Source organism: Ascoidea rubescens (genome assembly GCF_001661345.1).
Source record: "Ascoidea rubescens DSM 1968 unplaced genomic scaffold ASCRUscaffold_27, whole genome shotgun sequence".
NCBI classification, from domain to species: Eukaryota; Fungi; Ascomycota; class Saccharomycetes; order Ascoideales; family Ascoideaceae; genus Ascoidea; species Ascoidea rubescens.
The window spans coordinates 1-26,655 of NW_017962939.1; the positions used below are offsets into that span (position 1 = coordinate 1).

Consider the following 26,655-nt stretch of genomic DNA (forward strand, 5'->3'; position numbering starts at 1 on the left):
TTGCTTGGATTTCTATTGAACAAGAAAATTTTTCTCTAACAATAATAGCTCAAAAGCAAGTTGTTTCTTGGATCGTGTTTCCAGCTATCCAATGACAATGTTGCCTGTTCAGCAACAATCAAAATCAATTCTGAGTTTTGCTTTTTTTCTGTATTTTTAATCTCCTCCGAGATTTGTGCACTTTCCTAAAACGGAAATTGCTTTTTATATCTGGTGCTTTTCCACCAATCATCGAGCGTTATGTTTGGATCAGTCTTATGATATGGATCTTTTTTTACGTTTTTTGCTTTTAAAAGCAGTCATTGTTATTATATCAATGATCAATAATGATTATTACAAACATTGATATGATTGCATGTGTCAATTCATTGAATGTGCTTAAGATGCTCAAGACAACTGTTTTCTGACAACATAAAAGAACGAGTTCTTTCCCAAAAATTTTTTTTTGTTTTCTTTCCATCTATTAATCACTTATCACAGCTTAACCAAAGTAACTCAATAACTCATTAATCTGTCTAACTTATAACAACTTATAATAATTTTATTTGTTTGTTATCTTATCTTGCTATCACTTTAGTCGACTTCGTTCACAATGTCCTCCTTAGCTGCACCAGTTAATCCATCTGCCAATGGCTTGAAGCGTTTCCACCTCAAACCATCAAGAGCTCAAGTCAACAGATGTATTTCTGGAGCTGATGTTGATTCTGCTTTTAATTCGGATTCGGATTCGGATTGTGATTCTGGTTCTTATTTGCCAAAAACTTTCTATCTAGATACTTTATCACCATTGGGTTTGACTGCTGCTGGTTATGAGACTTATTCTCGTTTTGACATGTCTTGTATTAACAAACTATCTACTGCTGTCAACAAACCATCTGTTGCTGCTGAAAAGCCATCTATTTCGATTCCTACTTCAATTCCTATTTCTAACTGTTCTTCTTCTTCTTCTTCTTCTATTTACTCAAAGTCGTTGTCTACTTACAGCGATGATGCTGCCTCTGACCTCAGCAGCCAGGACTCAGTCACAACTGATGGTACTGATGTTGAGTCAGAGCTACAGGATGAAAAACAAAAGTCACAATTTACGCTCAGACAGCAAATCCTCCAAAAGGAAATGGACATCAACAACTTGGTCATTGCTGCTCATGAAAGACATTCCAAGAAACAACAGGTTTTGAAGCAATTTGATCCCTCCATCGAAATCGATGAAAGCGAATACAAATACGCTGACACATTCAACTATGCTGTCTCCAAAAGAGCAGCTTTCAAAAGATGTGTGAGAAAGCTCAGAAACTCGATTGTCTCCAAGACACATCGTCGTGGTAATAACAGTGGCAACGACAATGGTGTTGTTGCTGCTGATGCCTATTGCAACCAATTCAAGTCCAAACAACCACACACTTCAAAGCGCAATTACAATAAAGATGCTTTTCGTCAAGCTATGGCTGAGTTGGTATATCTTGAGTATCAAGACCAGTTGGAAAGCCTCAAGGGCTATTATTAATATTTCGTTTCCACCACACTATACTATACTATATTATATTATATTACATTTTTGTTGTCCATTTCTATATTCTATGTTTTGTTATATGTTTTGTTATATTTTTTGTTATATGTCTTTTTCTACATTCTATTCCACTAGTCTCTATTCCTCTATTCCACTAATCTATTGCTGGTCGATGCTTTTCACTAATTGTTAATTTGTTTTGATTCTGGTTTATTCCTATTTCTATTCTTGTTCCTATTCTTGTTCCTATTCTTGTTCCTATTCTTGTTCTTGTTCTTATTCCCATTCCTATTCCTATTCTAATTTATTATTTTGTTATTTTATTATTTTGTTGTTACTCCTCTGTTTATACATCCAATATAATATAACGTAATTTTCCACTCATTTCCCAAACTGTAAAAGTCGCCTTCCATATTTTTTTAATTTTTCATATAAATTCGTCGCACTATCCCTTGTATTTCATTTCGCTCCTCTTTATAAATGAACAAACTCATCAAGTCAATCTCCAAAATGGCTACTGCTTCTACTTTTGCTGCAGACTTTAAAGCTCCAATTGTTTGTTTGGATGTCAAAACTCATTTTGATAAATTGTCCTTGAAGGAAAAAAAATATGCTCATTATATGTCGAGAGCTTCTCACTATGGTTCAAGAGTTGTTTTGAGAAGTGTCAGTAATGAGAGTGAAGACATTTACAAGTTGATCCTCAAGATCCATTCATTGAATCCTTATGAAAATTTAAGAAAAAAACTAGACGATAAAGATGGAGATATTGTTGATAATTATTTACAATATTCTTCTCAATTTTTATCAAACTTGGGTAATTTTAAATCATTTGGTGATAGTAAATTCATTCCTAATTTATCGAGAGATCAATTTAATCAATTAATCAAGTCAGTTGATAATGAAGAAGTCAATTCTATTTATGATAAGGTTTCAGAAAAAATATTTTCAGTAGAAAAGAATCATGAGACATTATTAGGACTAAATAATTCTGGGTATTATGTTTCAAAGGATGGATTATTATTTGACAATAATGAGATTAAATCGTTGAATAATTTATTGACTAGTAAGAATATCATGCCAGAGAACACTAGAGTTGAAAAGATTTCAACAAATGAGTTTAATATTTTAATTGCATCAGCAGAGATTTCTAATACAATTCCCAACGAATATCCAATTGATTCAATTAAGGAATTTGAGATTGTTGATGAGAAAAGTAGCGATATTATTAAGAAAGTTACAGTTAATTTTAAGTTTGGAGATCATTCAAAGGAATTTGAAAAAATTGTTGAATCGATGGTTTTAGCTAAAGAAAATGTTTCAAATGAAATTCAAGAAAAAATGGTTAAAAATTATATTGAATCTTTCAAAACTGGCTCGATGTTATCGCATAAAGAGTCACAAAAAAATTGGGTAAAGGATATAGGACCACCAGTCGAGACCAATATTGGGTTTATTGAGACATATCGTGATCCATATGGAATAAGAGGAGAATGGGAAGGGCTAGTTAGTATGGTTAATAAAGAGAGAACCGAAAAGTTTGGTAATTTAGTTAATAATGCTGAACATTATATTAAGAAGTTGCCATGGTCAAAGGAGTTTGAAAAGGATAAGTTTACACCACCAGATTTTACATCATTAGAGGTTTTAACGTTTGCAGGGAGTGGGGTTCCAGCAGGAATTAATATTCCAAATTATGATGATGTTCGAATCAATATCGGGTTTAAGAATGTGAGTTTGGGTAATATTTTGAGTGCTAAAGAAAGCAATAAAGAACCAGTTACATTTATTGATGAAAAAATCAGTGATTTATTTAAAAAAAATCAAGCAGAAGCATTTGAGGTTCAAGTTGGACTACATGAGTTGTTGGGACATGGGTCAGGCAAGTTATTATTAGAACTAGATGATGGGAAGTTCAACTTTGATAAGGAAAACCCACCAGTTGGATTAGATGGCAAACCAGTGGAAACCTATTATAAGAAACACACTACGTGGTCATCAGTATTCGGATCATTAGCTGGACCATATGAAGAGTGTCGAGCTGAGTGTGTGGCCATGTACTTGATTACCAACAGAGAGATTTTGAAGATCTTTGGGATAAATGATGTTGAGAGACAAAACGACATTATACACATTGGTTACTTGTTGATGGCCAGAGCAGGATTGTTGGCATTGCAGTTCTGGGATCCAATCAGCAAGAAATGGGGACAGGCACATATGCAAGCCCGATTTTCGATTTTGAAGACGTTTTTGAAGGCTGGTGAAGGATTTGTGAAGTTTGAGTACGAGGACGATAAGGAGTTTTCAGACTTGAGAATAGTTATGAACAAGAGCAAGATCGAAAGCGTTGGCCAGCCAGCAGTTGGAGAGTACTTGAAACAGTTGCATGTTTACAAGTGCTCAGGGGATTTTGGCAATGGATCAAAGTTGTTCTTGGAAAGATCCAACGTTTCTGAGGAGATAGGCAGGTTCAGAGACGTGGTGATGAAGAAGAGGCTCCCCCGAAAGCAGTTCATCCAGTGCAACACCTCTGTCGACGAAGAGACTGGAGCAGTGGAGTTGAGAAGCTACCCAGAAACCGAGCTTGGGATGATCCAGAGCTTCTACGACAGAGACGTGTAGATGGAGCGTAGGCAGCACAGGCAGCACAGGCAGCAGTAAACAAACAACAGTAAACAGCCTTGTCGAAGGCAATAAAACCAGCAGAACCAGCAGAACCAGCAAAATACAGCCCAAGAAAAAAAAAGATAGCCGCTGATAAAGCGAAGAGAGGGCCAACTTAGAAGTATAAATAGCTTCGATTTGCCACTTTTCTCTTTTTGGCTGTTTCCTGTTGCTTTTTTCTGATCTTCTTTTTCTCTGTCTTTCTTCCTTCTTCCTCTCCTACTTCTTTTCATCTATCTTTCTGCTTCTTTTCATCCATCTTTTTATCCATCTTTTCCTGCTGTTGCTTTTGATCCTGTCTCACTGTTTCTCCTACGCTTGCACAATGAAGGTTTCTATCAAATTAACTAACTCACAAAGTACGTATTGCTCTCCTTCCCACTGCAGCCCAACAAAACAACAGTCTTACTAACATTTCGTTTTTGTCTTTTGCTTAGCATTTACTGTCACTGTCCCAGACAACTCCACTGTCGATAATTTGAAGGCAGTCGCCATCGCAGCCTCCCCTGCTTCTTTGAATTTCACTCCCTCCACAACCTCTCTCTATCTTGCAGGCAGAAAACTCAACATCAAACAGCTGGTTTCATACTACAGCATAAAAGAGGGCTCTACTGTCTTATTGGTGCTAAAGTCGATTCCTATCCCTGAGTTGATCGCCAAAAATCAAGCTCAAATTACAAAACAAACCCAAGCAATGAATCAAAACAAATCCACTTCTCTCTCAGCTGAAACATCAACTGCTCCACAAACAAAAGTTATCAAAACTGTTAAGAGGAAATCAAAGAGCAAACGTTGTTCATTCAACAACTGCTCTTCTGCGCCTCTAAGAATCGTTGGTGATTGTGATTACTGCAAAGGTCGTTTTTGCTCAACCCATCGTTTACTAGAAAACCACTTTTGTTCAGGTTTGCAATCGTGCAAAGATCAACTACATCAAAGAAACGCAACAAAACTACATAGTGAACAAACTATTGCTTCAAAAGTCTAAAATAATCTTTAGTTTTCAATCACAAAATCCATGATATCCCCTAAACATGCATCATTTTCTTGAATTCATTTCATTTCTTTTATCTTTAATTACCTTTTATTACCTTTTATTATTTTCTTTTATCTTGTCCTTTATAGCACTTTTTTACCTGTTTTTTCTTTTATTATTTTCTTTTATTATCTTATTATTTTTTTGGATTGGCATTATCATACTGGTCTAATGTGTTTATAGTGTAAAACCGGTTGGTTTTTTAGTCCTTTGTTCCTTACTTATCTTTATCTCTATCTCTATCTCTATCTCTACCTTTTTTTTCTTTCTTTCTATTTTTGATGTTTTGATAAACACTTATTACTTTGATTCTATAGACACACTAATTGGCTCTCCCAGAGCACTTTATTTTCCTCTAATCTCCCTCTAATCTCCATTCTCTTCAATAAAAGTCTCCATTATCGTCTTTCACGCACCAAATTCCCCACAATCACCAAAACTAACCCTTCCGACTGGCGACAACCAGAAAATTTTTCTTTTGAGAAACACACGATTTTTCCAACTTTAAACCTGTTCTTCTTTTTCTTCCTCTCCTGCTCATTATCCATCTATATTTGTATTATATCTACTATTCCAATTAGATCCTTTCGCCACTTTTCAAAAAATGTCTAGGACTAAAAGACCCTTGGGTATAGGCAAAGCTTCAAAACAAAAAAAAAAGATAAAAATCCAAGACCCTGAATCAACTTTGCCCAAAACTAATCAACTTGATAAAAATATTAACAATGACGAAAATGAAAATTTTGAAAAAATTGAAATCGAAAACATTGACTCCAATAATGATCAAAACCAATCTTCTCCTAACAATTTAACTATTGAATTATCCGAATCTGTCGATCCAAATGATGAAATCGCTCAATTGATTGCATTATGGAAAACTTACAAATATAACAATGATTCAGATAATCAATTGATTCTTAATGGTATTGTCCACGAGTGTGACAGATTATTAAGAGAATCGGATTTAAACAAGGAAACAAAAAAAAAAAAAAAGGCTTTAAATTCAAAATTTCATACAATATATTCTCTAGCTTTGTGTGATTTGGCCAAATATCATACTTCTGATGACGACAATGCAAATCTTGATCTTGACCTTGATTTTGATATCGATGAAAACGAGGTTGATGATGAAGACAATAAAAATACCAAAATGAAAATATCAGATCTTCCTGTATTTGAAAACAATAAAATTGTTGCTCAATTTCTCAACGCTTCATTAGAAAGAGTCAATTTAGGATTAAATTACTATACCAAATCAATTGATTTAACACTAGCTAGAATTGAGATCACTTTAAATAAGATTCCTTTACAATACATTTCAAATTTAGATTTATCGTCAAGAAAATATAATAGAGATAAAAATAGCCAAAAGATAATTAAGATTCCAAATTTCAAAAAAATTATCGAGAATTTAATTCAAGATTATGAATATTGTGAAAATTCTATAATCGAAGATGACGAATATTTGAAAAATTATTATAACCTGGACCATTTTAACATATTAAATTCATTTGATGATTTATTAGATATTATAGAAAATTTTGGTATAGACCATTTAACTGAAGGATTAGACAGCGATATTGAAGATGAAAATGAGAAGGAAATTAAACAAAAAGTCAAATTATCTAAAAAGCATCCATTATATCAAACCAGAGAGTCAATCGATAAGTATTATGATTGGTTAAATAAACGTATATTAATTTTTGCACAGAATTTACTTAAAAAAGTTAAGTTGTTAAATTATAAATCAATTATTGAGATAGAAGAAATGAGTGATCACAAGAAAAAAAATAAAAATAATAAAAAGTTCAAAAAAGATAAGAAAATACATAAAAAGGATAAGAAGAAACAAGATACTCAAGATAATTCAAATATTGATGAAATTAAGGAAAATAAGGAGATTTCAAAGGAGGAAATAGATTGTTTATTATTATATAAAAAAGTTAACCATAAAATTGGAGAAAAATATTTAATTAAAGCTGAAGGACCAAGTAATATATACACATCAGTAGTTTATTCTGAGGATGGTGAAGAGGAATCCGAGTTATCTGAGATTAATAAATTAAAGGAATTGCAAAAAGAAGGGATTAAAAATTACAAAAAAGCAATAAAACATTTCAAGAAAGCAGAGGATGAAGAAGATACACAAAGCTGGGTTGATATAGCTGAAGCTGAGATTTCATTGGGAAATTTGTATGATTTAAAAAGTAAAGAGCAAGAAAAATTTTATAAGCGAGCTGAAGATATATTAAGAAAAGCCAATAAAGTGAGTCATGGGAAGTATGAGCATATTTTAATTGATTTACTAGGCGATGAAGAATGAGATAAAATGAATAAGGAAATATTGGTATTAAATATATGTATTTGTTTAATTATTTACTTATTTATGTTTATTTGTTTATTTGTTTATTTATTTATTTGTTTATTTGTTTATATTAAGAAAACACCAGAAATTAAGCGTAAAAAGAAATGAAGTATGTATATAAAGTACGAAATTAGAAAGAAAAAAAAGACAACAGGACACATAGAAAAAGACAAAAACAGAGATAAAAGAAAGAAAAAAAGAAGAAAGAAGAAAAAAGAAAAAAGAAAAAAAAAGAAGCAAAACAATAAATATGAAATAAAAAAAAAGAGGGAGGAAGAAATAAATTAGGTAAAACAATTAATCATTAATATACAAAAAGAGATGAATAAACCCATGAATATAATAATAGTAATAATTGTGATTAATATTGATATTAATATTAGGGATTATAATCTATTGAGATTGAGATTGAGGTAAAGATTAAAGATTAAAATAAGGGTTAATCAAAAGACCGAAGAAATAAAAATGCAGAGGAAAGTGTCAATTGATAATTATAGTTTATGGTCTTAAACAATGTTGCTTGTATTAAAAAGAGGATCTTTTTTGATGTTGTCATCATTTGAGGTATTGTTATTGTTATTGTTATTTGGGTTATTGTTATTTGGGTTATTGTTATTTGGGTTATTGCTATCTGGGACATTAATATTTTTTGGAATGAACAAGTTTGAATCTTTTCTATTTCTATTTTTCTTTCTCAAGAATTTAGCCAAGGCAGCGTGTTTAATTGGGACCAAGTCGCTGAGACTGATTCTACCTTTTATGATTGCGTTTGAAGAAGGAGTGACAAGGACGGTTGAGTCATCGTCATCATCCAAGTTGATGCTTTCAAGAAAGTCTTCGTCGGAGGAATCAGTATTGAGAGTGGAATAAGAAGGGCTGTTTTCGTTATTGTTATTTTTGGAGGTGTTAAATTTGAAAAAATTGAGAAAGGAGAATTTTGCTTTAAATTTTCTGAAATTGTTTGAGATGACCCAGTTGTAAAAGGAGTACTCAAAATAAAAAACAACAAAGGCAATTAGGAAACCCAAGACGACACAGGCTGGAATGTGGTTGCCTAAACTTTTAATGAATTTTGCATCATCTAGATGCCATGACGAACCTTCAGATATTATAAAGAAGGAGTAAGTGTGTTTTTTATAATCGGCAGGCTGTAATATTTTGACAACACCATTTTCAGGAACGCCCCACCTTTTGTATTGTTTCCAAATGACACTTAAAAATAAAGGGCCAGTCGAGTACATGATGGTTAGATAGGGAATAAGCCAATTTCTGTCATATTTCTGGAGATTATCCAAGACCTTTAGAAAAAAAGGGTGTTTTGGAACTGAACCCATAACGTCATTAGAGACGCCAGTTGGAGTGGTCTTTCTAACGAAAGCAGGAACAGTCAAGAGAGGATCTAGTCTTCGAGCACAGCCATCATCTAAATCGATATAAATACCGCCAAAGTGGGATAGAGCAAAATATCTTATGGAGTCAGCTCTTTCAATTGGATATTTGTAGTTGTCCCAAGTTTTCAAAAACCAAGGGTATTGTTCGCTTATAAAATCTCTGGCCATTTGATCAGTCCATAGAATATACTTATAATCAGGGTGCAAATCCAAGCAGGCCTTCTGGCCAGCTTTCCAGATATCGGGAATGAATTCGTTTTTGTAGGTTTGGTGAATAATTTTGGGGATGAGTTGAGGCTTCTTTGGGGAGTCCTCAGGAGGGTTTAAATCAACCTCTAGAAGAGCATCAGAGAAGGAATCATCGTATACTAGAGTTAGGAGGTCAAAGACCTGGTATAGGATAAACAAGAGCAAAGCCAAATGAGCATAGATGATGTATTTAAGTTCTTTTTTCATTGCAGGATAATTTGGTATCGTATTGAAGTGCAATTGTTGGGTGATGAAAAAAAAACAAAGGGAAAAGAGTGAGGTGTAAGTGGATAAAGGAACGATGAGTTGCAACGAGCAGGAGCTAAGACAGGGGATACGAAAGAGAGACACAGGAGTGGAGGAAGTGTATCAATTAAAGCAGCAGCAGCAGAGGCAGTCTATATGTCGAGAACAACGATACCAGAGGAAGCAGAGGAACCACAGGCAGCAGAAGAAGCAGCATTCTTCAGGCTGAGAAAGCAACGCTGCGAGGCTCCAGCTCGGAGCTCCCACAGCCGTGGGCCTGGGCTATGCGTTTGCGCGTTCGGGACACCGGTGATATACACGTGGTCACAGGAAAGTATATGTCACGTGAATCCCTTGGATGCCGGGCGCTATCAGTCGTGTTGCAAGAGCGTGGTGCACCAAGGGCCTGAGCGCGTCAGCGGATGCGGATGCGTGGTTCCGCTGCGGATTCACAGCGGACACGCGACCGCACGCAAGATCCTTGCCGTGGCTAGGTCCAAATCCGGAATGCTGGATCCATGGTTGTTCCGCTGGACATCCGCAGTGGAATGTGGAAAAATGGCATGTGAAAAACGGACAGCCAACAAAATTTTTTAGTAAGAGTCGATCAACGGTATGATATAATAGGTAGCATTGTATAGCACAGATCAATATCAAATAAAACAAGATTCATTTCACAAGTGCTAAGATCTTTAAATAGTTAAAATATTGTTGTTTTTTTCGAAATTTAAATTCAAATTCAAATAAATATATTTTACCACAACCAACTACAGTTAAATGACAAGGATATAGGTGGAAATGTCTGCAAGAGTTTTAATTCCTTCGACTACGCTTTCTAATGAGTTGAAAGATAGCAAGGCTGTGTCAGTTAATTATAATTACAATTACAACTGTTTAAATGATCCACACTCTGTGTATAACGAAGATGAAGACGAAGATTACATTTTGGAGGAATCCGCTGGCAATAGTAGTGATGATAGCACTGATGAGATTTCCGACGAATATACTGATATATCTGATAATGAAATCGGCCATAATAAGATTGGAAATGATAATGCAGAAACCGATGATAGCAACGATAATAGTGATATAACCTCGTTCTCTCTAAACTCCAGCTCTTCTACATTAACCATCAGCAATAACTTGAGCAGCGATGAAGATGGTTACAAAGACACTTATAACAATAGCTACAAAGCGAGCACTCCAAGAAGCACGGGCAGCACGGGTAGTACAGACAGTACTAACACTAAAAAGCTTAATATTAAAAATGCTAGCACCAGCAAGATCACCATCAGTATCGAAAATAACTTGTCTTTTTTAAATCAAAACGTCAATAATTTTATCAAGAAACACGAAATCCCAAGAAAAGTGCTTCATATCTCTATCGGCTTTATAACTTTATATCTCTATGGCAAAGGATATGAGATCAGTGACATTAATCCCATACTAATAACTGGGTTTTTAATTTTATTGTCTATTGATGTCGTCCGATTAAACTTCCCCAGAGTTAATCAGCTATACATCCGCTATTTTGGTTTATTGATGAGACAAAAGGAGGTCAACTCCGTCAATGGAGTAATTTACTACCTATTGGGTCTTATCATCCCTTTCTCCTTGTTTTCCAAGGACATTTCCATGCTTTCTGTTCTTCTCTTGTCCTGGTCTGACACTGCTGCCTCTACTTTTGGAAGATTATACGGCCACTTGACTCCCAGATTAACCCCAAATAAGTCGCTTGCTGGTTCCATTGCTGCCTTTTTCACTGGCGTCTTTAGTTGCATCATTCTCTACGCCTATTTTCTCCCAAAGAATCCAACATCCAACCACCTCCTACTCAGAACGTCCTCCTCTATTATGTATTCTGCCGACAAAAGCAGGCTCTCGCTCCCACTCTTCTCCCTTCTCTGTGGCCTTATTGCTGCCATCTCAGAGGCCATCCAGATCTTCAATCTTGACGACAACTTCACCATTCCGGTGTTGTCCAGCTGTTTTCTCTACGCTGTCTTGCGTGTTGCTTCCAAATAGCTTTCTGTCAAATAGCTTTCTGCTTCCTCTGCTTTTTCTGCCTGTGCTTCCTGTACTTCCTGTGCCGACTCGGGCTTCGACGCCACGGAACTGTCACGGAAAAACCTGTCAGCTGACTGTGCTGGTTGGGCGCAGGTGCGCGTCTTTGCGCAGTTAGCCTATCAGCGCGCGTCGGAAAAACCGCGCCGTGCAGGACCGTGTGTTGCGCGCTCTTCGCGCAGCCCTCGTGAGGGGGGGAGTCCGCTGCGCCAGCAAAAAGGAACAACTCCAGAAGATGTTCCACTCGTTCTTTCTCTTTCTTGTGTTGGTTTTGTGAAGGAACAATTAAAAATTTGATCTTTAATCCACCTTTTTCACCTTCACACTCTTATATTAAATCTGCTTTCATCTTCTATATCTCTCTCACTTCTGCATTTCATCTTCCATCTCTCATAATTACTATCTCTCGTCCTCTGGGCTGTTGAATTTCTTTTCTTCTCTTCTCATCTTATAATATACCCTCTGCTTGAAGCTTGCTCTTAGCAATAGCTTCCCTTATTCATTTCTCTAACTATACTCAGTCATATTCAATTATATCTGTTTACTTTTAATTATATCCAACCATATTTAACTATATCTATTCTATAGCATTATATTATCACCATATTCTATCTCACTACTATATTATCTTGTTACAACAGCAATGTATGTCCCACCATACAACTATAGTATTTCCGGCAATACTCCAAAGAAATACACCTCAAATGCTCGTCTTGAAATACAGAAGAAACTAGCTTTAAATTCCTCTTTTCTCAGGCATGGAAACTCTCCTTTATCTTCTTCTTATACTGCCAACGATTTGTTATCTAATTCTTCTCAATCAACTTCCGATTCTTCAGTAATCGATTACTCTAAATCAATTGCCTCTCCAAATATCATTCCAAATAATAACAATAACAATAACAGTAACAGTAGAATAAATTTGAAAAGAGTGCACTCAAATCAAAGCTCTCTTTCCTCTCAATCTAATGACTCCCTCTCTTCCTTTTCCTCTTCTTTATCTTCACATACGTCTAATAATACAATTATATCATCCTCTATAAGAAATCTCAATCAAAAATCTTCCTCAAACTTAAAATTTTTCTGCCCTAATAATAAAACCAGCTCAAATCAAAACACTATAAATAATCCAATTAATCCAATTCATATAAAAAACTCAATTAATTCATCTTCTCAAAAACATCACAAAAAAAAACATAAGCAAATCTTCTCAACTCTACATAAATTAACAAGTAGATCCTCGTTAAAAGATACAAACAACAACAACAACAACAAAACTACTAATAAATTCAAAGCAAAACTTAAAAATAAAACCTCTTCTTCTGAACTATCCTCTTTCCAAAATAACTCTTCTGCTTCAATAATATCAAATGAATCTTTAACTTCTCTATCTTCTAATGACTCAAATAAATCAAATAAATCAAATAAATCAAATAAATCAAATAAATCAATCAATTCAAATTCTTCTGCTTTATCAACTGCATCCACTGACTCTCTATCCTCAACATCTTCATCAACTTGCTCCCTTGTCCCTTCTCAATCCATCTCTCAATCATCCTATCAATCATCCCATCAATCATCCCATCAATCCTCCTACCAATCAAATAATTCGGCTCCATCAAATATAACCTCTGTCTTCTCAACTACTAACAACTCCATCGCATCTACACAATCTTCTTCTATTAGCCTAATAAATTCGGCCCCAATAATAACTCTTGACGACGCAATTCCAATAGACTTTCACAACATGTATCTACCTCAGTTTCTATCAAATTTATTACCCAATGGCAGACCAACTTTTACTAAAAGAAACCTAATCGACTGGGATTTAAACGACTTAAGATCTTTATTAATCCTACACACTTTAAAACCAGAATGGAATAACAAAATCCCTATCATTTATGCTCCTTTAGGTTTCAAAATTCAATTATTACCTCTAGATTCTTCAGAATCACAATTTGTTTCAATTCTAGTTCAAAGTGACATCTATAAAGAAGCAAAATTTAGCGAAAACTTAAGAACTCAAGCTGCTCAATTCACTGTATTGGCAGCTAAAAAAAAACATAACGACTTGATTTATTTAAAATTAAAATCTCAAGGCTATAATAAAGAACAAATTTTTGCTAGTAAAGAATACCATTCTCTTGAAATCCATGAATGGAGAAATATAATAGAAAACTTCCTATTAAATTTAGCTGTTGAAGCTCAATGTTGTCACGATTTTAAAAAAATTTGTTCTCTATATAAAAAAAAGAATGAGGCTTCTAATATTCCCCAAAATCAACTCCAAAATAATATTAATAACAACTTATTACCTCATCACAACCCCATAAATAACAAATCCAACAATAAAAAATTACATAACTCAAAATCTTCAAATTCAAATTCTTTACTTAAAAAAGTCCTAATAAATAGTGCTAAAAACTTCGAAGAACCTCATTTTAAAAACTCTTTTGATTTATCTAATCAAGAAAAATCATTTCTTTGGAATCAAGTTCAAGCAAAGGTTTATCAAAAAGCAGGTCTAGATTGGACTCCTGATAGGGTTTAATCAGCAATTCTAATCAGCAATTTTAATTTTTTTTCTTTTCTTTTCACTTCACCTCTTATAATTGCGTATACACTTATCTTTTTTATTTCAAATTATTTTCAATGACTTTTACTAGTTTTCCTTTTTAATTTTATGTATTAACGATTTTTATTTATTGTTGGTTTGTTTTACCTCATTATTTCTTTTTATTTTTCTTCTACTTTTATTTATTTTTCCTTTAACCTTCTTCTCCTTTTGTTAGTTTTATTTTATTTCTATCTTTGTTATTCTTTATACACTCCAGGAATGGTTTATAATTAAATTCAATTTAAAGGAAAAACACTATTTCCTTTTCTTTTTTAAATCTTATTTCTTTTTCAATATTAAAGAATATGTACTGCATAAATAAGCTTATTGCTTTCTTTTTTTGTTAAGATTTTTGTCAAGTTTTTTTTATTTTGTTGTGTTTTTCATGTTTTTATACACTTAAAATGATGGCGGATTGTGAGATAAATAAAAATTCTTCTAGAACAAAATTATCTTCAATTTTGTAGTTCAATTTCCAATTTCTAAAATATTTTGCGTTTATTTTATTTTGTTATTTTTTTTTTTCATAATTTAAAAAAAAATAATTGCTAACCACATTAATACAAACAAATCTATTACAAACAAGAAACAAACAGAATTAAAAATATAACACCAATAAAAATTATCAAAATAAACTAAAAAGACAGTGGAACTCAGCCTCCCCTTTTTTTTAATAACGAGAATAAATAATATAACATTTTTTTCAAGGAGAGGTTCTTAAAGATGAATTGTAATTACATCACTACTAGAAAATTGTTTTATACATGAAGGGCAAGTTCTAAGTCTTGATTGTATTCTTTTTTGAATACACTTATCGCAAAATGTATGCCCACATACTTTCAACGTTGTATTTTTCCATTCTGTTGAACAAAGTGAACATTTTAATAAAAATTTCAATGATTCAATTTCATTCTCTAAACCCGAAATGGTACTATCTGAACTTCTTGCTTTAGATGCTAAATTATTTCTTTTAATTTTATTTATTGATGTCTCTAAGAATTTCGTTTTTGAAATCGATTTTTGATATTCCACTTCCAATTTATTATATCTTTCAGTTTCAATTTTAGATTCTGTAACATATTTTTGATTACTATTAATTAATTGATCATGATTTTTTTTAAGGTTATCATATGAACTTAATACTTCTTTTAAGTTTTTCTTCAAGTTTTCATTTTTTAATTGTTTCTCAATTTGAACTGCATTCAAGTCTTTAACTCGAAGCTCCAAAACTTCGATTTTTTGATTTAAAAGTTTTTCAACATCTTTAATTTGAACAATTAATTCAGCAGTTTTTGAAGTTTGTTGTTTTAAAGTTTTATTTTCATTTATTAATGCATCTTTTGATCTCATTGCTGCAAAATATTTTTGATCAGCTTTATTTTTCTCAATTTTTAGTTTATTAATTAATGATTCTGTATCAATATGAGAGTTTAATTTCTTGACTCTTTGCTGCTCAGACATATTATAAGCAATTTCAACCTCTTTCAATTCTTTTAATAAAGCAAAATTTTGCTGTTTTAAGGATTCAAGATCCGAGTTCTCAAGATCTTCATTATAAAGTTCTTTTCTAGATTCAATTGGATTTTTTTCCAATTGTTCAATTCTTTCTTTTTGAGTTTTAATTAAATTTTTCAATTCTTCATATAACTCAGAATTTTTTCTATCGGCCTTAAGAATGTTAAGTTGAGCAGAATATTCATCTCTTGAATTTCTAATCCTTGTTAAATCAGTTTCAGCTTTTTCTAATTTTTGTTTTAAAGCAACTTGTTGATCGTTAAACTCCTTTTCAATCTCAGTCTTATAAGAAATCTTTTCACTTTCATATTGATTTAATTTGTTTGTCAAGTTTGTGTTAATCTTTGAGATTTCTTTCATTTCGTTATTTAAGGATTGATTTGATTGAATCAATTTTTTGTGTAATTCACAAGATTCCAAATCCAATTCATTTAAGTTTAATAATCGATGGTTTAACTCAAAGACACTTTTTTTCAAATTTTTTGACTTTGTTATTTCCTGTTCTAATTGGTTTTGTAAAGTTTCATTTGCAGATTTTAATTGGCAAAGTTCAATTTTTAAGTTGTCCAATTCCTCTATGGGTATTGTAGTATTATTTATATCTAATTGATTTATATTATTATTATTATTATTAACATTATTATTATTATTAATATTATTATTATTATTATTATTATTATTATTATTATTATTATTATTATTATTATTATTATTATTATTATTATTATTATTATTATTATTATTATTANTATTATTATTATTATTATTATTATTATTATTATTATTATTATTATTATTATTATTATTATTATTATTATTATTATTATTATTATTATTATTATTACTATTATTATTAACATTATTATTAACATTATTATTATTGACATTATTTTGGTTATTGTTATTAACAGTGTTATCTGTTGTATTGTTATTGTTGTTACTGTTATTATTATCGTTATCGTTATTGTTATTATTATTAGTAGTAGTATTTCCATTATTAAGAGTGTTATGGTTATTATTATCTGTGCCATTATTATGAGTATCAATATTATTAATATGATTTTGATTTTTAACATTATTTACATTATTTGGAGTTATTGATGATGAGTCATTTGTATTTCCATTAATTTCACTATTTTCTTTCAAACTTTCATCAGTTCTTTTGAGAGTTTTACTTTGGCGTCTTTCTTGAAGTTTTATTGATTTTGATAATTTGAGGGTAACAGATTTTAAACATTTTTTCAAGTAAGAGTTTTTGCCCTTTAGAAAATCGTTTTCTGATTTATAGGCCACTAAATCTTTTGTTAAAGATTCAATTTGATCTTGTAGTTTATGAACATCGTGTGAAGAAGTTCTATTATTGTTGTTGTTTATTAGTGGGGATATAATGTTCATTAATAGGTCTTTTCTTAGAGACAAGATTTCATTGATCTGTAATTTTTGGTTTTTGGTTTTTGGTTTTAAAAGAGCGTTTAAATCACCATTATCATTATCATTATCATCGTCATTGTTATTATCATCACTATCATCATTATTACCATCATTGTCATCACTTTCAAGATCGATATCAATATCTAGTTCATTATTGTAATTGTATTTATTTTTAAGATAAGAGTTATTATTGGTATTATTATTATTATTATTATTATTATTATTATTATTATTATTATTATTATTATTGACTTCATTATCATCTTGAAGATCTTCATCATCCTCATCATCTCCGAAGGGAATGTTTAAGAGTAAATCATCATCGGATGAAGATATTTTTTTACCAATTAAGCCTCTTGATTTTAATAATTCAATAATATTGCGCCACCAAGCATCTAGTAGAGCTAGGTTGTTTTTTGTTATATCGTAGTTCGATTTGATGATTTTATAATGAAATCTAATTACGTTATATTGGTTTTTATATAGTTTCATCTGTCGAACTATTGCTTCTTTTTGAAAGTAGACAACATCGTCTTGAGTTAAGGGACCAGTGTCGGATAAACGATTTAATATTTTCCTTCTTTTTGAAGAGGAAGAATTGGTCGAATCATCATTAGAGCGTTTTCTATCAATGTATTTCGACATAGTATGATAAATGGAAGAAGATTTAATGGGGGAGATATTGGGAGAGAGTTGGGTTAGTCAAGAAATCAAGTGCTAAGAATGAAGAAGTACTTTATTTGTTTTCAAGTTCAATTTTTCTTTTTTTTTCGTGGAAGCGGGAAAACCACGTTATCTGAGCGTCGGGCGGGCAGCGGGGGAGGGAGGGCCGAGCAGCAGCAACGAGCTCAGTTAAGCGCCGAGCCCTCAAAGCATCCCAAATTCAGCTGGAAGTGCATCATTTGCTTCAATTGGCGGTTGCGCAAGGAGAAGAGAGCCACCAGGTTATGGAGGTCCAAGTCACTGAGGGCAGGAGCAGCAGAAGCAGCAGTGGTAGCAGCAGGAGAGACACTGGCGGCAGTGTTGAAAGTGGGCGAGATTTTTGTTCCCTTGATGAGTAGGTTGACAGAGTTGTCGAGATCATTATTGTAGTTGTTATCGTTATTGCTGTTGGCGTCAAATTGGAATTGTTCGATGTTTTGAATTTGCCAATCGTCAGAGAAGCAGTTTATGGATTTGATTGTTTTTGCATCATTTTCAAAATCGATTATTATAATGTTGTCATTATTGTTATTTAAATCAGTATTTTGATCATCGTCATCGATGAATTTGTAATGGATTTCGGGAAAGATGTTTATTGGGTGTTCATTTAGGATTTGAAAGTTGTTGTTATTTATATCGTTTATTTGGGTAGTTGGATCAGTAAGGATGTCGGCGGTTAGATTTTTGGGATGGGTGTTGAAAGAGGAAGTATCTTGGACGATGATGAAGTGAGGATATAGGGAAGAGTATATCCAAGAGGCAGGATGGTTATTCATTAGGTTAGGGGGAGCAAAGCAAAGAATATGAGCGTAGATTAAGAATATGAGATGGGAATATAACTGATGAATAGATGAAGTTGTGAATGGAGTATAGCGAGTAGCGCGATATGTGTTTGGTATATGAGGATTGTTTAGAGAAGAGAAGAAAAGAAAATGCGCAAGATCAGCCACGGTTTGGGACAAAAAGCGCAAGATAAAAGCGATAACAATAAGTCGCGTGGATTACAAAGATGATGACGTTATGAGATAACTTAGGATATTAGAATTAATATGTATATAGGAGATATATGAGGATGTATTACTTTGCAGCTATTGAACAGATTGTTAAAGAGGACATTTTTTGTAGCAATTCAGTAATTCTATCATCCAATCTACCATTTGAGTAATCGTCTCTTAATTGGGGATCCAAATATTGTTGTACCTGAGCTAATCTTGAGTAGCCTTCCGTACAAAATCTTAATTGAATTTTGACAAGGGATTCAAAACTTGGATCAAAATAAGGAACTCTTAGTTTGACTAGTTGAGGCAATTCGTCCTTTAGTTGGTCGTTTAGTTCATCATAGATATCCTTTGCCATTGCCAATTCCTTTTCGGCTCTTGGTAATTTAGAGGAGTCCTTTGCAGGTTTATCGACCAATCTCCTTACTTTACTTTTACATTGTTCGTAATCAGTTTTTTTGTGAGTTCTCTTTTTGATTGCTTCATTAATTTCCAGGAAATATTGAGAGAATTTGTTGACTGGGTCTAAAACCGTTTCTCTAAAGGGGCCATCTAATTGTTTAACAGTTTCTTGATCGAATTCAGTTACACATTGCAAGTAGTAGTCGCCAGCGCTTGAGTAATTTGAGCCAGTTGATTTGGTATCATTGTATAGGTTGGAAATGACTTCAGCGATTGTTACTTGAGAGGCAGTGACAGCTCTAAGAGAGTCCAAGTAACCTTTTGTTTCGACTTGCAAAGTCTTTCCAGCTTTTTCCAAGATTCTATATCTTCTTTCTTCAACTTCATAGTCTCTATCAGTGACTTTATCTGTTGCTTTAACAAATACGGAGTTTGTCCCTCTGTTGATAGCTTTTTTGAAACCGTCCCAACTCATGATGATATATTAATTAATCAATAAATTATAGAAAGAGCAATTGAAGTGATATAGTATAATATGAATATTAAAGAGTAATAAACGACGAATGGTGATGTTGAATGGTGATATAAAAGAGAGTTGATAGTTGATACTGTATGAAGTATAGTATGGAGGCTAATTTGAATAGGAGGATCTTTCACGTGATTTAACCAAGTCTTAAGCGAAGCGTGATCGGGTGGCTTTGATGGGAAGAAACACGGGGTCTTTCACATGGGAAACAAAGCAAACAGCAACAGACAGCTCTGGAAAGTGAGAAGCAGTGATGGTGGACATGTGATCTGGTTGTACGGAAGGCGGGTGAAGAGACAGAAACGGGTTTGAATTCTTTGTTTGAAAAAAGTCTCAAAAAGTGCATAGCAAGAATAGCACATGCAGAAGAAGAAAGACCAGCATCGGAGAGTCACAGGACCAAGGCCAAGTGATTGCAGAAAAACAGGGGATGAACACGTTGAAAACAAAGAGAGAAGGAAAAAGCAAAGCGGAAAGGAGGTGATGATTGGATACCCGAGAATGCATCCCAGTTTTGCATGGGTTGTGTTATCAGAAAAGGGCATTTTTTTCTTTTTTCAACAGCATTGTCATGAGCTTAAAAACCGGCTACATTGATCTAAGGTGCAATGTGCGCATGTTAGTGATATGATAGCATAGGTATATAACAGTGATTCAGCTTTTGCTCTTTTGAAATTTTTTTTTTAGTTTTGTTTATTTGTTTCAATTGTTTTATTCTGGTTTGTTTTGTTTCAATTATCAGTAAATTAGTAAATCTTCGCTTTCTTATTGTGCACTAATTTTTTGAGATATATAAGCGACGAGAATCCATTGGTGATATACTAATTTTCTAAATTTTCTAAATTTTCGAGAATAGAAGCAGACGACACGAAACAGTGAATCAATTGAATATTTTAATTAATTCAATAATTCAATAATTAATTAAATAATTTAATAATAATAATAATAATAATAGTGGACAATGCATAGTTTTTCAGAGTTTTTAGAGGAAATAACATCAATTAATATGGGAGTGCAAACAGTGTCTTTGAATTTACCCAAATTTTTAATTGAGTTGAGTAATAATTATAATCATTATTCGAATTCGAATTTCAATTACAATTATAATTATAATTATAATTATAATGATAATCAGATTGAAATTAATAAGTTTTTTGTGAACCATTTGTTTATTTTTTACAATGTTTTAAATTTTTTAAATGGTTTTTCTAAAATTTTAGTTGAAATTTTTGAGACTTTGATTAATATATCGTTTAAATGTTCAAGATACTTGGGACTATTTATTATTTCTCTAATTGTAATTACTATCTTGGGTGATTTCATTATTTATTTATTCAGTTGTTTTAAAAACTACTTGAATGTGAAATACATTAAATATAGAATCATATTAAAGAAAATTCGATCACTTATTCTTTCGTTACTATAAAGATAGTGACTGGAACTATCATTATCACTGCAACTATAACTATAATAATAGCATTAATAATAATAATATTAATAATGATATAAACTGTATTTCAACTGGCTAGATCTTTCTTTTATTTTTTTATTCTCCTTATTCTCTTTATTCTTTTTATTCACTTAATATTCATTTCATCAGACCACTTCATTGGTACTAGTAGCGTTATGCATTATTATACATGACACTGCAGGACCACTGCGATGGAACCATGCGGTGTTTTTGCTTTCTCTTTTTGGAAATCTTTTTTGAAAATCTTTTTTGACCTAATTTTTTTTTTCAGTTTTCTCTTTTAAAATGGAAAAAGAATAAGAAGCAGGTTTTATCTTAGATATACCAGCTAAATAAATGTCACTCACCAATACAATCAAAACAAGTAGAACATAAGACTGGTACCGGTATGTTGTCCATGAACAGCACGGCTATGGAGCGATACGACGGTGGCGCATTACCATGATGACGAAATTATCTACATTATCTGCAATCATAGTTGATAGAAAAAACTAACTTCAAGATCTGCTCTGAGCAATGCCCAACTGTCTGCACCGTGCTCGACTGCGATTCCACTCTAGCCTGGGGCTACTACTAACAAACGTTTTCATAGCAGGAAACCGCTACATAGAAATAGACATTGCAATACACAGCTTCTCGCAAACACAGCTTAATAAACAGCTTCTCGTAAACTCGTTCTGCTCGCTCAGTGAAAAATCGAGCTAAAGTCGAATCTCTGTTCCACGTGACCTGGAAATTGCAAGAAGAAATTTTCAGCTTTGGTCTTTTTTGAAGTTAGAGAAGTTGAAGCTGAAGAGAAAAAACTGGCATTTGCTAACACGAACAACCACAACCAACCGAACCAACTATAACCAACAGCTAGTCCTCACAATGAATGGTGTATATGGTATTCCCAGAGCCACTAAGCAAGAGCCTGTCTCGCGATTCCAGAAGTTCAAAGAGTCGCCAGCGTATCCTGTGGTGTTGAATGTTTCTCTCTTTGCTGCTGGTGTCTGGTTCATCCAGTCTGAGATAATGGACTTGATGGTTCCTCAGTAAGTGTTCTATTCTGTTTTCTATTCTGTTTTCTACTATTTATTCCATTGTTTATTCTATTCTCAGTGTCATGGGCTTCGCAGCATATACAACATTGCAACCACTAACATCTCTCAGATTGGGCTGATTGCCTCACTGTAAATAACTATGTACTCTCTCCTATATAATCGTCTAATGAAGTAGCTTAACATCAGTTTGTCCAGTCTTAGCGTAGTAGTAGCTTGTTTCAACCTCCCATCAGAGCAAAACTTTCTTCTCTCCTCTCCTTTTGCTTTCCTTTAGAAGCACAACAGCTCGAATCCACCAATCTCCAGTGCTGCTGCAATTTGTTGAGAATCTGCTCAACAAACACTGAGAGAATAGCCACTTAGAGGAATACGAAACGAGTGCTACGTTAGTGAAAGATCTGTTTCGATACTCATTCTTCGTCTGTTATTCCACTCTTATTCCACTCTTGTTCCACTCTTGTTCCATTCTTATTCCATTCTCCAACAACACCTTCTCTGATCCCACACGACTCCCCTATCCTTCTCGACTGCTCTGTTTATCCAGCTCTTGCATCCTATTTAAGTTCCCTTTCTCTCTTTTTTTTCACTTTCTTCTCCAATTCTTCTCCAACAAACAATTCTTCTCAATTGCATCCACTCTTCACTCTTCACTCTTCACTCTTCACCACTCGCCTACAATGAGATTCCAATATCTAACTGCCCTCTTGCTTGTCTCCTTCTCAATTGCCTCTGAAGGTGCTGATGTCAAAAACTTTGGCTCCAAGGTCCAATCCCTAGCTTCTTCCTTGTTCAAAAAGTCTCCTGCCTCTTCCTCCTCCATAATTGCTTCCTCAATTGCTACCAACACCACCTCCTCTGCCTCCTCTGCTTCTTCCATCATCCAATCTGCTACTCCAACCGCTGCTCCTCTCAAAAACACAAAAAAAGATGAATTATAAACTAATCTTCTCTTTTCTTAATTTCTTTTTTTTCAATTTAGGCTGTATCATTTCTCTCACTTCAATAGTGCTTTTATTATTCCAATTGGTTTACTACTTTAACATTTCTCTAATAGTTCTCAAAATCAAATAACCATCCCAATTGATCTATTTTAAAAGTTCTCTTACTTTTTCTGTTTCTTTTTCTCTCTTCTCTTCTCTCTTCTCTTCTCTTCTCTTTTTTCTCGTTAGCTATATACTTGGGTTATTGGATCTCTACTTAATACTTATATATGTTTATACTATATACTATTAACACTATATCATAACATCTTCTCTTCTCTTGACCTTTGATCTCTGTAACTTCCGCCGGGGATTTGTACTGCATTCCATTCTATTCCCAATCCTCTCTTATCTCATTAAATTTCATCTCTCTTCTCATCCTTCTTCCTCTTCCTCTTCTTCTCCTTCTCTTACCACTCCTCCTCTGCTGCTCATGCCTTGATCTCTCACCATGTCCTCTTCCTCTTCTCTTCTATCTCTGGCCTTTAACTCTCTCCCTTTTCTTCTCTTCTTTTCGGCCACTTACTACTACTCAAACACCTTTCTCTATAAACTAGTTCCCAACATCTTCAACTTACAAACAATATCTCTTAATCTCAACTCTCTAGGTCTTTCTGACTCTCCCTCTTCATCCCCAATCCCAATCTCAATCTCAATCCCAACTCAAAGACTCACCCCAAAATCTCCCTCCCACAGATCCTCCTTATCTATATCTCTATCAAACTACAACATCCCCCTCTTCCCTTCCTTTAAAAGACTCCTAAAATCTCTATTTTCTCTAACCATATCCTCCTCGCTTCTAATCATCTTCTTGGTTCTCTCTGAAATCTCTAAATGGTTCAATTCGGCTCCAAAACTATTAATCCTAAATCTAAATCTATCCCTCCTAATCATCCTCCTAATCCTCATCCTTCCCTTTTTAATCTTCTTCATCCTAATAAACTTCATCATAAACTACAACTACAACTACAACTATTCCAATTCCAATTCCAATTCCAATTCTAATTCTAATTCTAATTCTAATTCTAATTCTAATTCTAATTTCAACTTCAATTTCAATTTCACCTCTCCCTTTAATAAAAAAAAATTAAAAAAATTCAATTCTTCTCTCAACAACTACTCAAACAATTACTCAAACAATGATACCATTTATAAAAATATTAAACTAAAACTAATCTTATCCATCTCGCTCCTCCTTCTCTGGCTTTTTTCCCTAAATAAACTAAACTACTCAAAATTTTCTGACAACTTCTCCCTAAACTTGTTAAACCAAGACGACTTACCAAGGGACCTATCAACGCAAACCTTGAAAAATATCGAAAAAGTCAACCTTTCAATCCCACAATCCTTATCCAACAACAAAAATAACTACAACCTATTAACCTCATATCTATCAAGATTATCAATCCTAGGCATAGCTTGTATGGCTGCTTTATCCGGTATAGGCTCAATCTCAACCCCCTACTACTTGATTTCAAATTCTGATTTTATTCAAAATATTATATCAAAAATATTTCTCTCAAATTATTACAACCCTAATCACATCCACTACAATCATTACAACACAACTAATCTACAAAACTTGGATCTAAATCTCAAAAAAACTATCGAAAGCTTTAAAAATACAATTTCTTTAATAAATTCAAGACAAAATGAATTAAATCATTTAAAATCAATTTTAAATACTAAAAATACTAAAAATACTACAAATACTACAAACAATACAAACAATACAAACAATACAAACAATACAAACAATACAAACAATACAAACAATACAAACAATACAATTAATAACCTCAATAATAACTCAAACATGAGCCCTTACTTAAACCCTCTATCCAATAATCAAAATAATTATCACCAAAGAAAAATATCAATCGATCGAAAATCATCTCAAAATAATACTAATAATATCCAAAATAAAATTTTCTCAAAAATTAACATCTTCAACTATAAAACTAAAAACCAAATCTCAAATGACCAAATTCAAATTAACGAACTACAACTAGAAATTAAAACTCTATCAAGTCTAAAAAATAACTTATACTATGATATAGCAAACATACTCCAAAAAATCGATCAATTGAAATTCGATCAAACTCTTTTAGGGAAATTAATATTATTGGGTAAAAAAATCTTCTCGGTTTATTGTGTTTATAGATTAATTAGTATCTTTTTCATAAAATTGCCAAATCAAATCTATAAAAATTATTACTCTACTTTAGATCCAGAATCCACATCCTCAATTGATGATAATGTTCACAACAACAATAACAATGACCAAATAATTCAGGATGCATTGGCTGTAAGTTTATCCAAAATAATAATAAGTTTGTTTAATTTAAAGACTGTCGATGAAAATTTATTATCAAATCAAATTGGTTTTTTACTTTCTACTGGTTTATTTTGTTGTTCATTTTCAAGTGTATTGAATACTTTTGTAAGTTTTTCAAAATTATTACCAATTAAAATTAAAAACTCCTCAAATGAATTAAATAATGATAATGATAATGCAAAGAAAAGTGAAAAAATTAGTAAAGGCTATAATGATGATGATGAAAATCAACAATCATTGTTATCAATTTCAAGAAATCTTGTAGTAGCTGAATTGACTGGAATTTATGTTCTAGCCACTTCATTAATGATAAGATCAAATTTATCGAAAAGTTTATCAAATGCAATCACAAAAATCTTTAAAATACCGTTAAATGTTTTATTACTAGATGAGCTATTCGATAAAGTATTTGCGATAAGTGTTGTGATAACGATAATTCTTTTACAAATTGAAAAAAGTTTTAACAATCTAAAGTACAATTTTTTTGATAATGATGACAAATTTATGGAAATGAAAACGAATTATAACGAATTTTTTTATGACGAAGAAAATATAATAGAAAATAATATTAAAATGTAAAATAAAGTGTACATCTACAATAGCATTCCATTCAATTTAATTTTTATTTAATTTTTATTTAATTTTTTTTTTGTTTTGATTTTATTCTAATTGCTAAACTAAATTTTTTTTCTTCTGCTTTCTTTTGTTTTCTATTTTTTTTTTCGTTTTTTTTGAGTGCTTTTTGTTTAATCGAATATGATAAAATTATAAAGATAACCTTTTATGAAAAATTAATTAAAAAGTAAACAAGTAAAAGTAAATAAATAATACATATTTAGATAAATACATTATACATTTAATTTTAATGGTATTCAATAATAGAAGTAATAAAAATAATAATTGAAGTCATAAAAAAAGGTAAAAATGAAAATATAAGTGAAAAATTGAAAAAAAAGAAATTAAAAAAAACATAAAGAAAAGAAACAAAAATACAATTAATTCAAGTAAAGTATAGTAATAATAATAATAATAATAATAATAATAATAATAATAATAATAATAATAATAATAATAATAATAATAATAATAATAATAATAATAATAATAATA

The 26,655-nt window shown here is 32.3% G+C and overlaps 16 protein-coding genes across 16 annotated transcripts; 12 read left to right on the forward strand and 4 right to left on the reverse strand.

Moving 5' to 3' along the window:
• Nucleotides 1-470: 470 nt before the first annotated feature.
• ASCRUDRAFT_78323 (uncharacterized protein) lies at nt 471-1,890 on the forward strand. Its single transcript, XM_020194212.1, has one exon. It carries the CDS (start codon nt 593-595, stop codon nt 1,502-1,504), a length of 912 nt encoding a protein of 303 aa, XP_020044171.1. The 5' UTR covers nt 471-592; the 3' UTR covers nt 1,505-1,890.
• A 127-nt stretch (nt 1,891-2,017) lies between these two features.
• On the forward strand, nt 2,018-4,129 carry ASCRUDRAFT_40249 (dipeptidyl-peptidase III; the record flags this gene model as incomplete). Its single annotated transcript, XM_020191012.1, has 1 exon — nt 2,018-4,129. One exon carries the CDS (start codon nt 2,018-2,020, stop codon nt 4,127-4,129), a length of 2,112 nt encoding a protein of 703 aa, XP_020044172.1.
• A 367-nt stretch (nt 4,130-4,496) lies between these two features.
• On the forward strand, nt 4,497-5,159 carry TMC1 (Tmc1p; the record flags this gene model as incomplete). Its single annotated transcript, XM_020194827.1, has 2 exons — nt 4,497-4,530; nt 4,609-5,159. 2 exons carry the CDS (start codon nt 4,497-4,499, stop codon nt 5,157-5,159), a joined length of 585 nt encoding a protein of 194 aa, XP_020044173.1.
• Nucleotides 5,160-5,811: 652 nt separating this feature from the next.
• Nucleotides 5,812-7,530, forward strand: ETT1 (Ett1p; the record flags this gene model as incomplete). The annotated part of the gene is made up of 3 exons (XM_020191010.1): nt 5,812-6,244; nt 6,371-6,979; nt 7,127-7,530. The coding sequence occupies 3 exons, from the start codon at nt 5,812-5,814 to the stop codon at nt 7,528-7,530; spliced, it is 1,446 nt and encodes a 481-aa protein (XP_020044174.1).
• Nucleotides 7,531-7,843: 313 nt separating this feature from the next.
• On the reverse strand, nt 7,844-9,623 carry SUR1 (mannosylinositol phosphorylceramide synthase catalytic subunit SUR1). The gene has a single exon (XM_020194213.1). It carries the CDS (start codon nt 9,417-9,419, stop codon nt 8,079-8,081), a length of 1,341 nt encoding a protein of 446 aa, XP_020044175.1. The 5' UTR covers nt 9,420-9,623; the 3' UTR covers nt 7,844-8,078.
• ASCRUDRAFT_131868 (uncharacterized protein) lies at nt 9,518-10,156 on the forward strand. The gene has a single exon (XM_020189038.1). The coding sequence runs from the start codon at nt 9,615-9,617 to the stop codon at nt 10,053-10,055; it is 441 nt and encodes a 146-aa protein (XP_020044176.1). The 5' UTR covers nt 9,518-9,614; the 3' UTR covers nt 10,056-10,156.
• On the forward strand, nt 10,027-11,536 carry ASCRUDRAFT_78327 (diacylglycerol kinase). Its single transcript, XM_020194214.1, has one exon. The coding sequence runs from the start codon at nt 10,257-10,259 to the stop codon at nt 11,481-11,483; it is 1,227 nt and encodes a 408-aa protein (XP_020044177.1). The 5' UTR covers nt 10,027-10,256; the 3' UTR covers nt 11,484-11,536.
• Nucleotides 11,537-12,165: 629 nt separating this feature from the next.
• On the forward strand, nt 12,166-14,073 carry STD1 (Std1p; the record flags this gene model as incomplete). Its single annotated transcript, XM_020191009.1, has 3 exons — nt 12,166-12,533; nt 13,209-13,756; nt 13,925-14,073. 3 exons carry the CDS (start codon nt 12,166-12,168, stop codon nt 14,071-14,073), a joined length of 1,065 nt encoding a protein of 354 aa, XP_020044178.1.
• A 783-nt stretch (nt 14,074-14,856) lies between these two features.
• Nucleotides 14,857-17,730, reverse strand: ASCRUDRAFT_40234 (E3 ubiquitin-protein ligase BRE1; the record flags this gene model as incomplete). The annotated part of the gene is made up of 4 exons (XM_020191008.1): nt 14,857-16,229; nt 16,596-16,952; nt 17,208-17,348; nt 17,430-17,730. The coding sequence occupies 4 exons, from the start codon at nt 17,728-17,730 to the stop codon at nt 14,857-14,859; spliced, it is 2,172 nt and encodes a 723-aa protein (XP_020044179.1).
• A 203-nt stretch (nt 17,731-17,933) lies between these two features.
• On the reverse strand, nt 17,934-18,563 carry ASCRUDRAFT_73080 (uncharacterized protein; the record flags this gene model as incomplete). The annotated part of the gene is made up of 1 exon (XM_020192152.1): nt 17,934-18,563. One exon carries the CDS (start codon nt 18,561-18,563, stop codon nt 17,934-17,936), a length of 630 nt encoding a protein of 209 aa, XP_020044180.1.
• Nucleotides 18,564-18,864: 301 nt separating this feature from the next.
• RVS161 (amphiphysin-like protein RVS161) lies at nt 18,865-19,662 on the reverse strand (the record flags this gene model as incomplete). The annotated part of the gene is made up of 1 exon (XM_020191011.1): nt 18,865-19,662. One exon carries the CDS (start codon nt 19,660-19,662, stop codon nt 18,865-18,867), a length of 798 nt encoding a protein of 265 aa, XP_020044181.1.
• Nucleotides 19,663-20,381: 719 nt separating this feature from the next.
• ASCRUDRAFT_16016 (uncharacterized protein) lies at nt 20,382-21,242 on the forward strand (the record flags this gene model as incomplete). The annotated part of the gene is made up of 2 exons (XM_020189392.1): nt 20,382-21,026; nt 21,142-21,242. Exons 1-2 carry the CDS (start codon nt 20,675-20,677, stop codon nt 21,240-21,242), a joined length of 453 nt encoding a protein of 150 aa, XP_020044182.1. The 5' UTR covers nt 20,382-20,674.
• Nucleotides 21,243-21,972: 730 nt separating this feature from the next.
• Nucleotides 21,973-22,619, forward strand: TOM6 (Tom6p). The gene is made up of 2 exons (XM_020189039.1): nt 21,973-22,224; nt 22,337-22,619. The coding sequence occupies exon 1, from the start codon at nt 22,055-22,057 to the stop codon at nt 22,220-22,222; it is 168 nt and encodes a 55-aa protein (XP_020044183.1). The 5' UTR covers nt 21,973-22,054; the 3' UTR covers nt 22,223-22,224; nt 22,337-22,619.
• A 285-nt stretch (nt 22,620-22,904) lies between these two features.
• On the forward strand, nt 22,905-23,165 carry ASCRUDRAFT_83169 (uncharacterized protein; the record flags this gene model as incomplete). The annotated part of the gene is made up of 1 exon (XM_020194828.1): nt 22,905-23,165. One exon carries the CDS (start codon nt 22,905-22,907, stop codon nt 23,163-23,165), a length of 261 nt encoding a protein of 86 aa, XP_020044184.1.
• A 294-nt stretch (nt 23,166-23,459) lies between these two features.
• Nucleotides 23,460-24,109, forward strand: ASCRUDRAFT_78330 (uncharacterized protein; the record flags this gene model as incomplete). Its single annotated transcript, XM_020194215.1, has 1 exon — nt 23,460-24,109. A coding segment is annotated over exon 1 (451 nt), but the record flags the coding sequence as incomplete, so codon positions are not given.
• Nucleotides 24,110-24,632: 523 nt separating this feature from the next.
• Nucleotides 24,633-26,141, forward strand: ASCRUDRAFT_78331 (uncharacterized protein). Its single transcript, XM_020194216.1, is given in 2 exon segments — nt 24,633-24,988; nt 24,999-26,141. 1 exon segment carries the CDS (start codon nt 25,024-25,026, stop codon nt 26,122-26,124), a length of 1,101 nt encoding a protein of 366 aa, XP_020044186.1. The 5' UTR covers nt 24,633-24,988; nt 24,999-25,023; the 3' UTR covers nt 26,125-26,141.
• The last annotated feature ends 514 nt before the right edge of the window (nt 26,142-26,655 follow it).

What these genes read in the sequence shown, in the direction of transcription:
- ASCRUDRAFT_78323 (XM_020194212.1), top strand. Translation starts at nt 593, where the DNA reads ATGTCCTCCTTAGCTGCACCAGTTAATCCATCTGCCAATGGCTTGAAG.
- SUR1 (XM_020194213.1), bottom strand. Translation starts at nt 9,419, where the DNA reads ATGAAAAAAGAACTTAAATACATCATCTATGCTCATTTGGCTTTGCTC.
- ASCRUDRAFT_131868 (XM_020189038.1), top strand. Translation starts at nt 9,615, where the DNA reads ATGTCGAGAACAACGATACCAGAGGAAGCAGAGGAACCACAGGCAGCA.
- ASCRUDRAFT_78327 (XM_020194214.1), top strand. Translation starts at nt 10,257, where the DNA reads ATGTCTGCAAGAGTTTTAATTCCTTCGACTACGCTTTCTAATGAGTTG.
- TOM6 (XM_020189039.1), top strand. Translation starts at nt 22,055, where the DNA reads ATGAATGGTGTATATGGTATTCCCAGAGCCACTAAGCAAGAGCCTGTC.
- ASCRUDRAFT_78331 (XM_020194216.1), top strand. Translation starts at nt 25,024, where the DNA reads ATGAGCCCTTACTTAAACCCTCTATCCAATAATCAAAATAATTATCAC.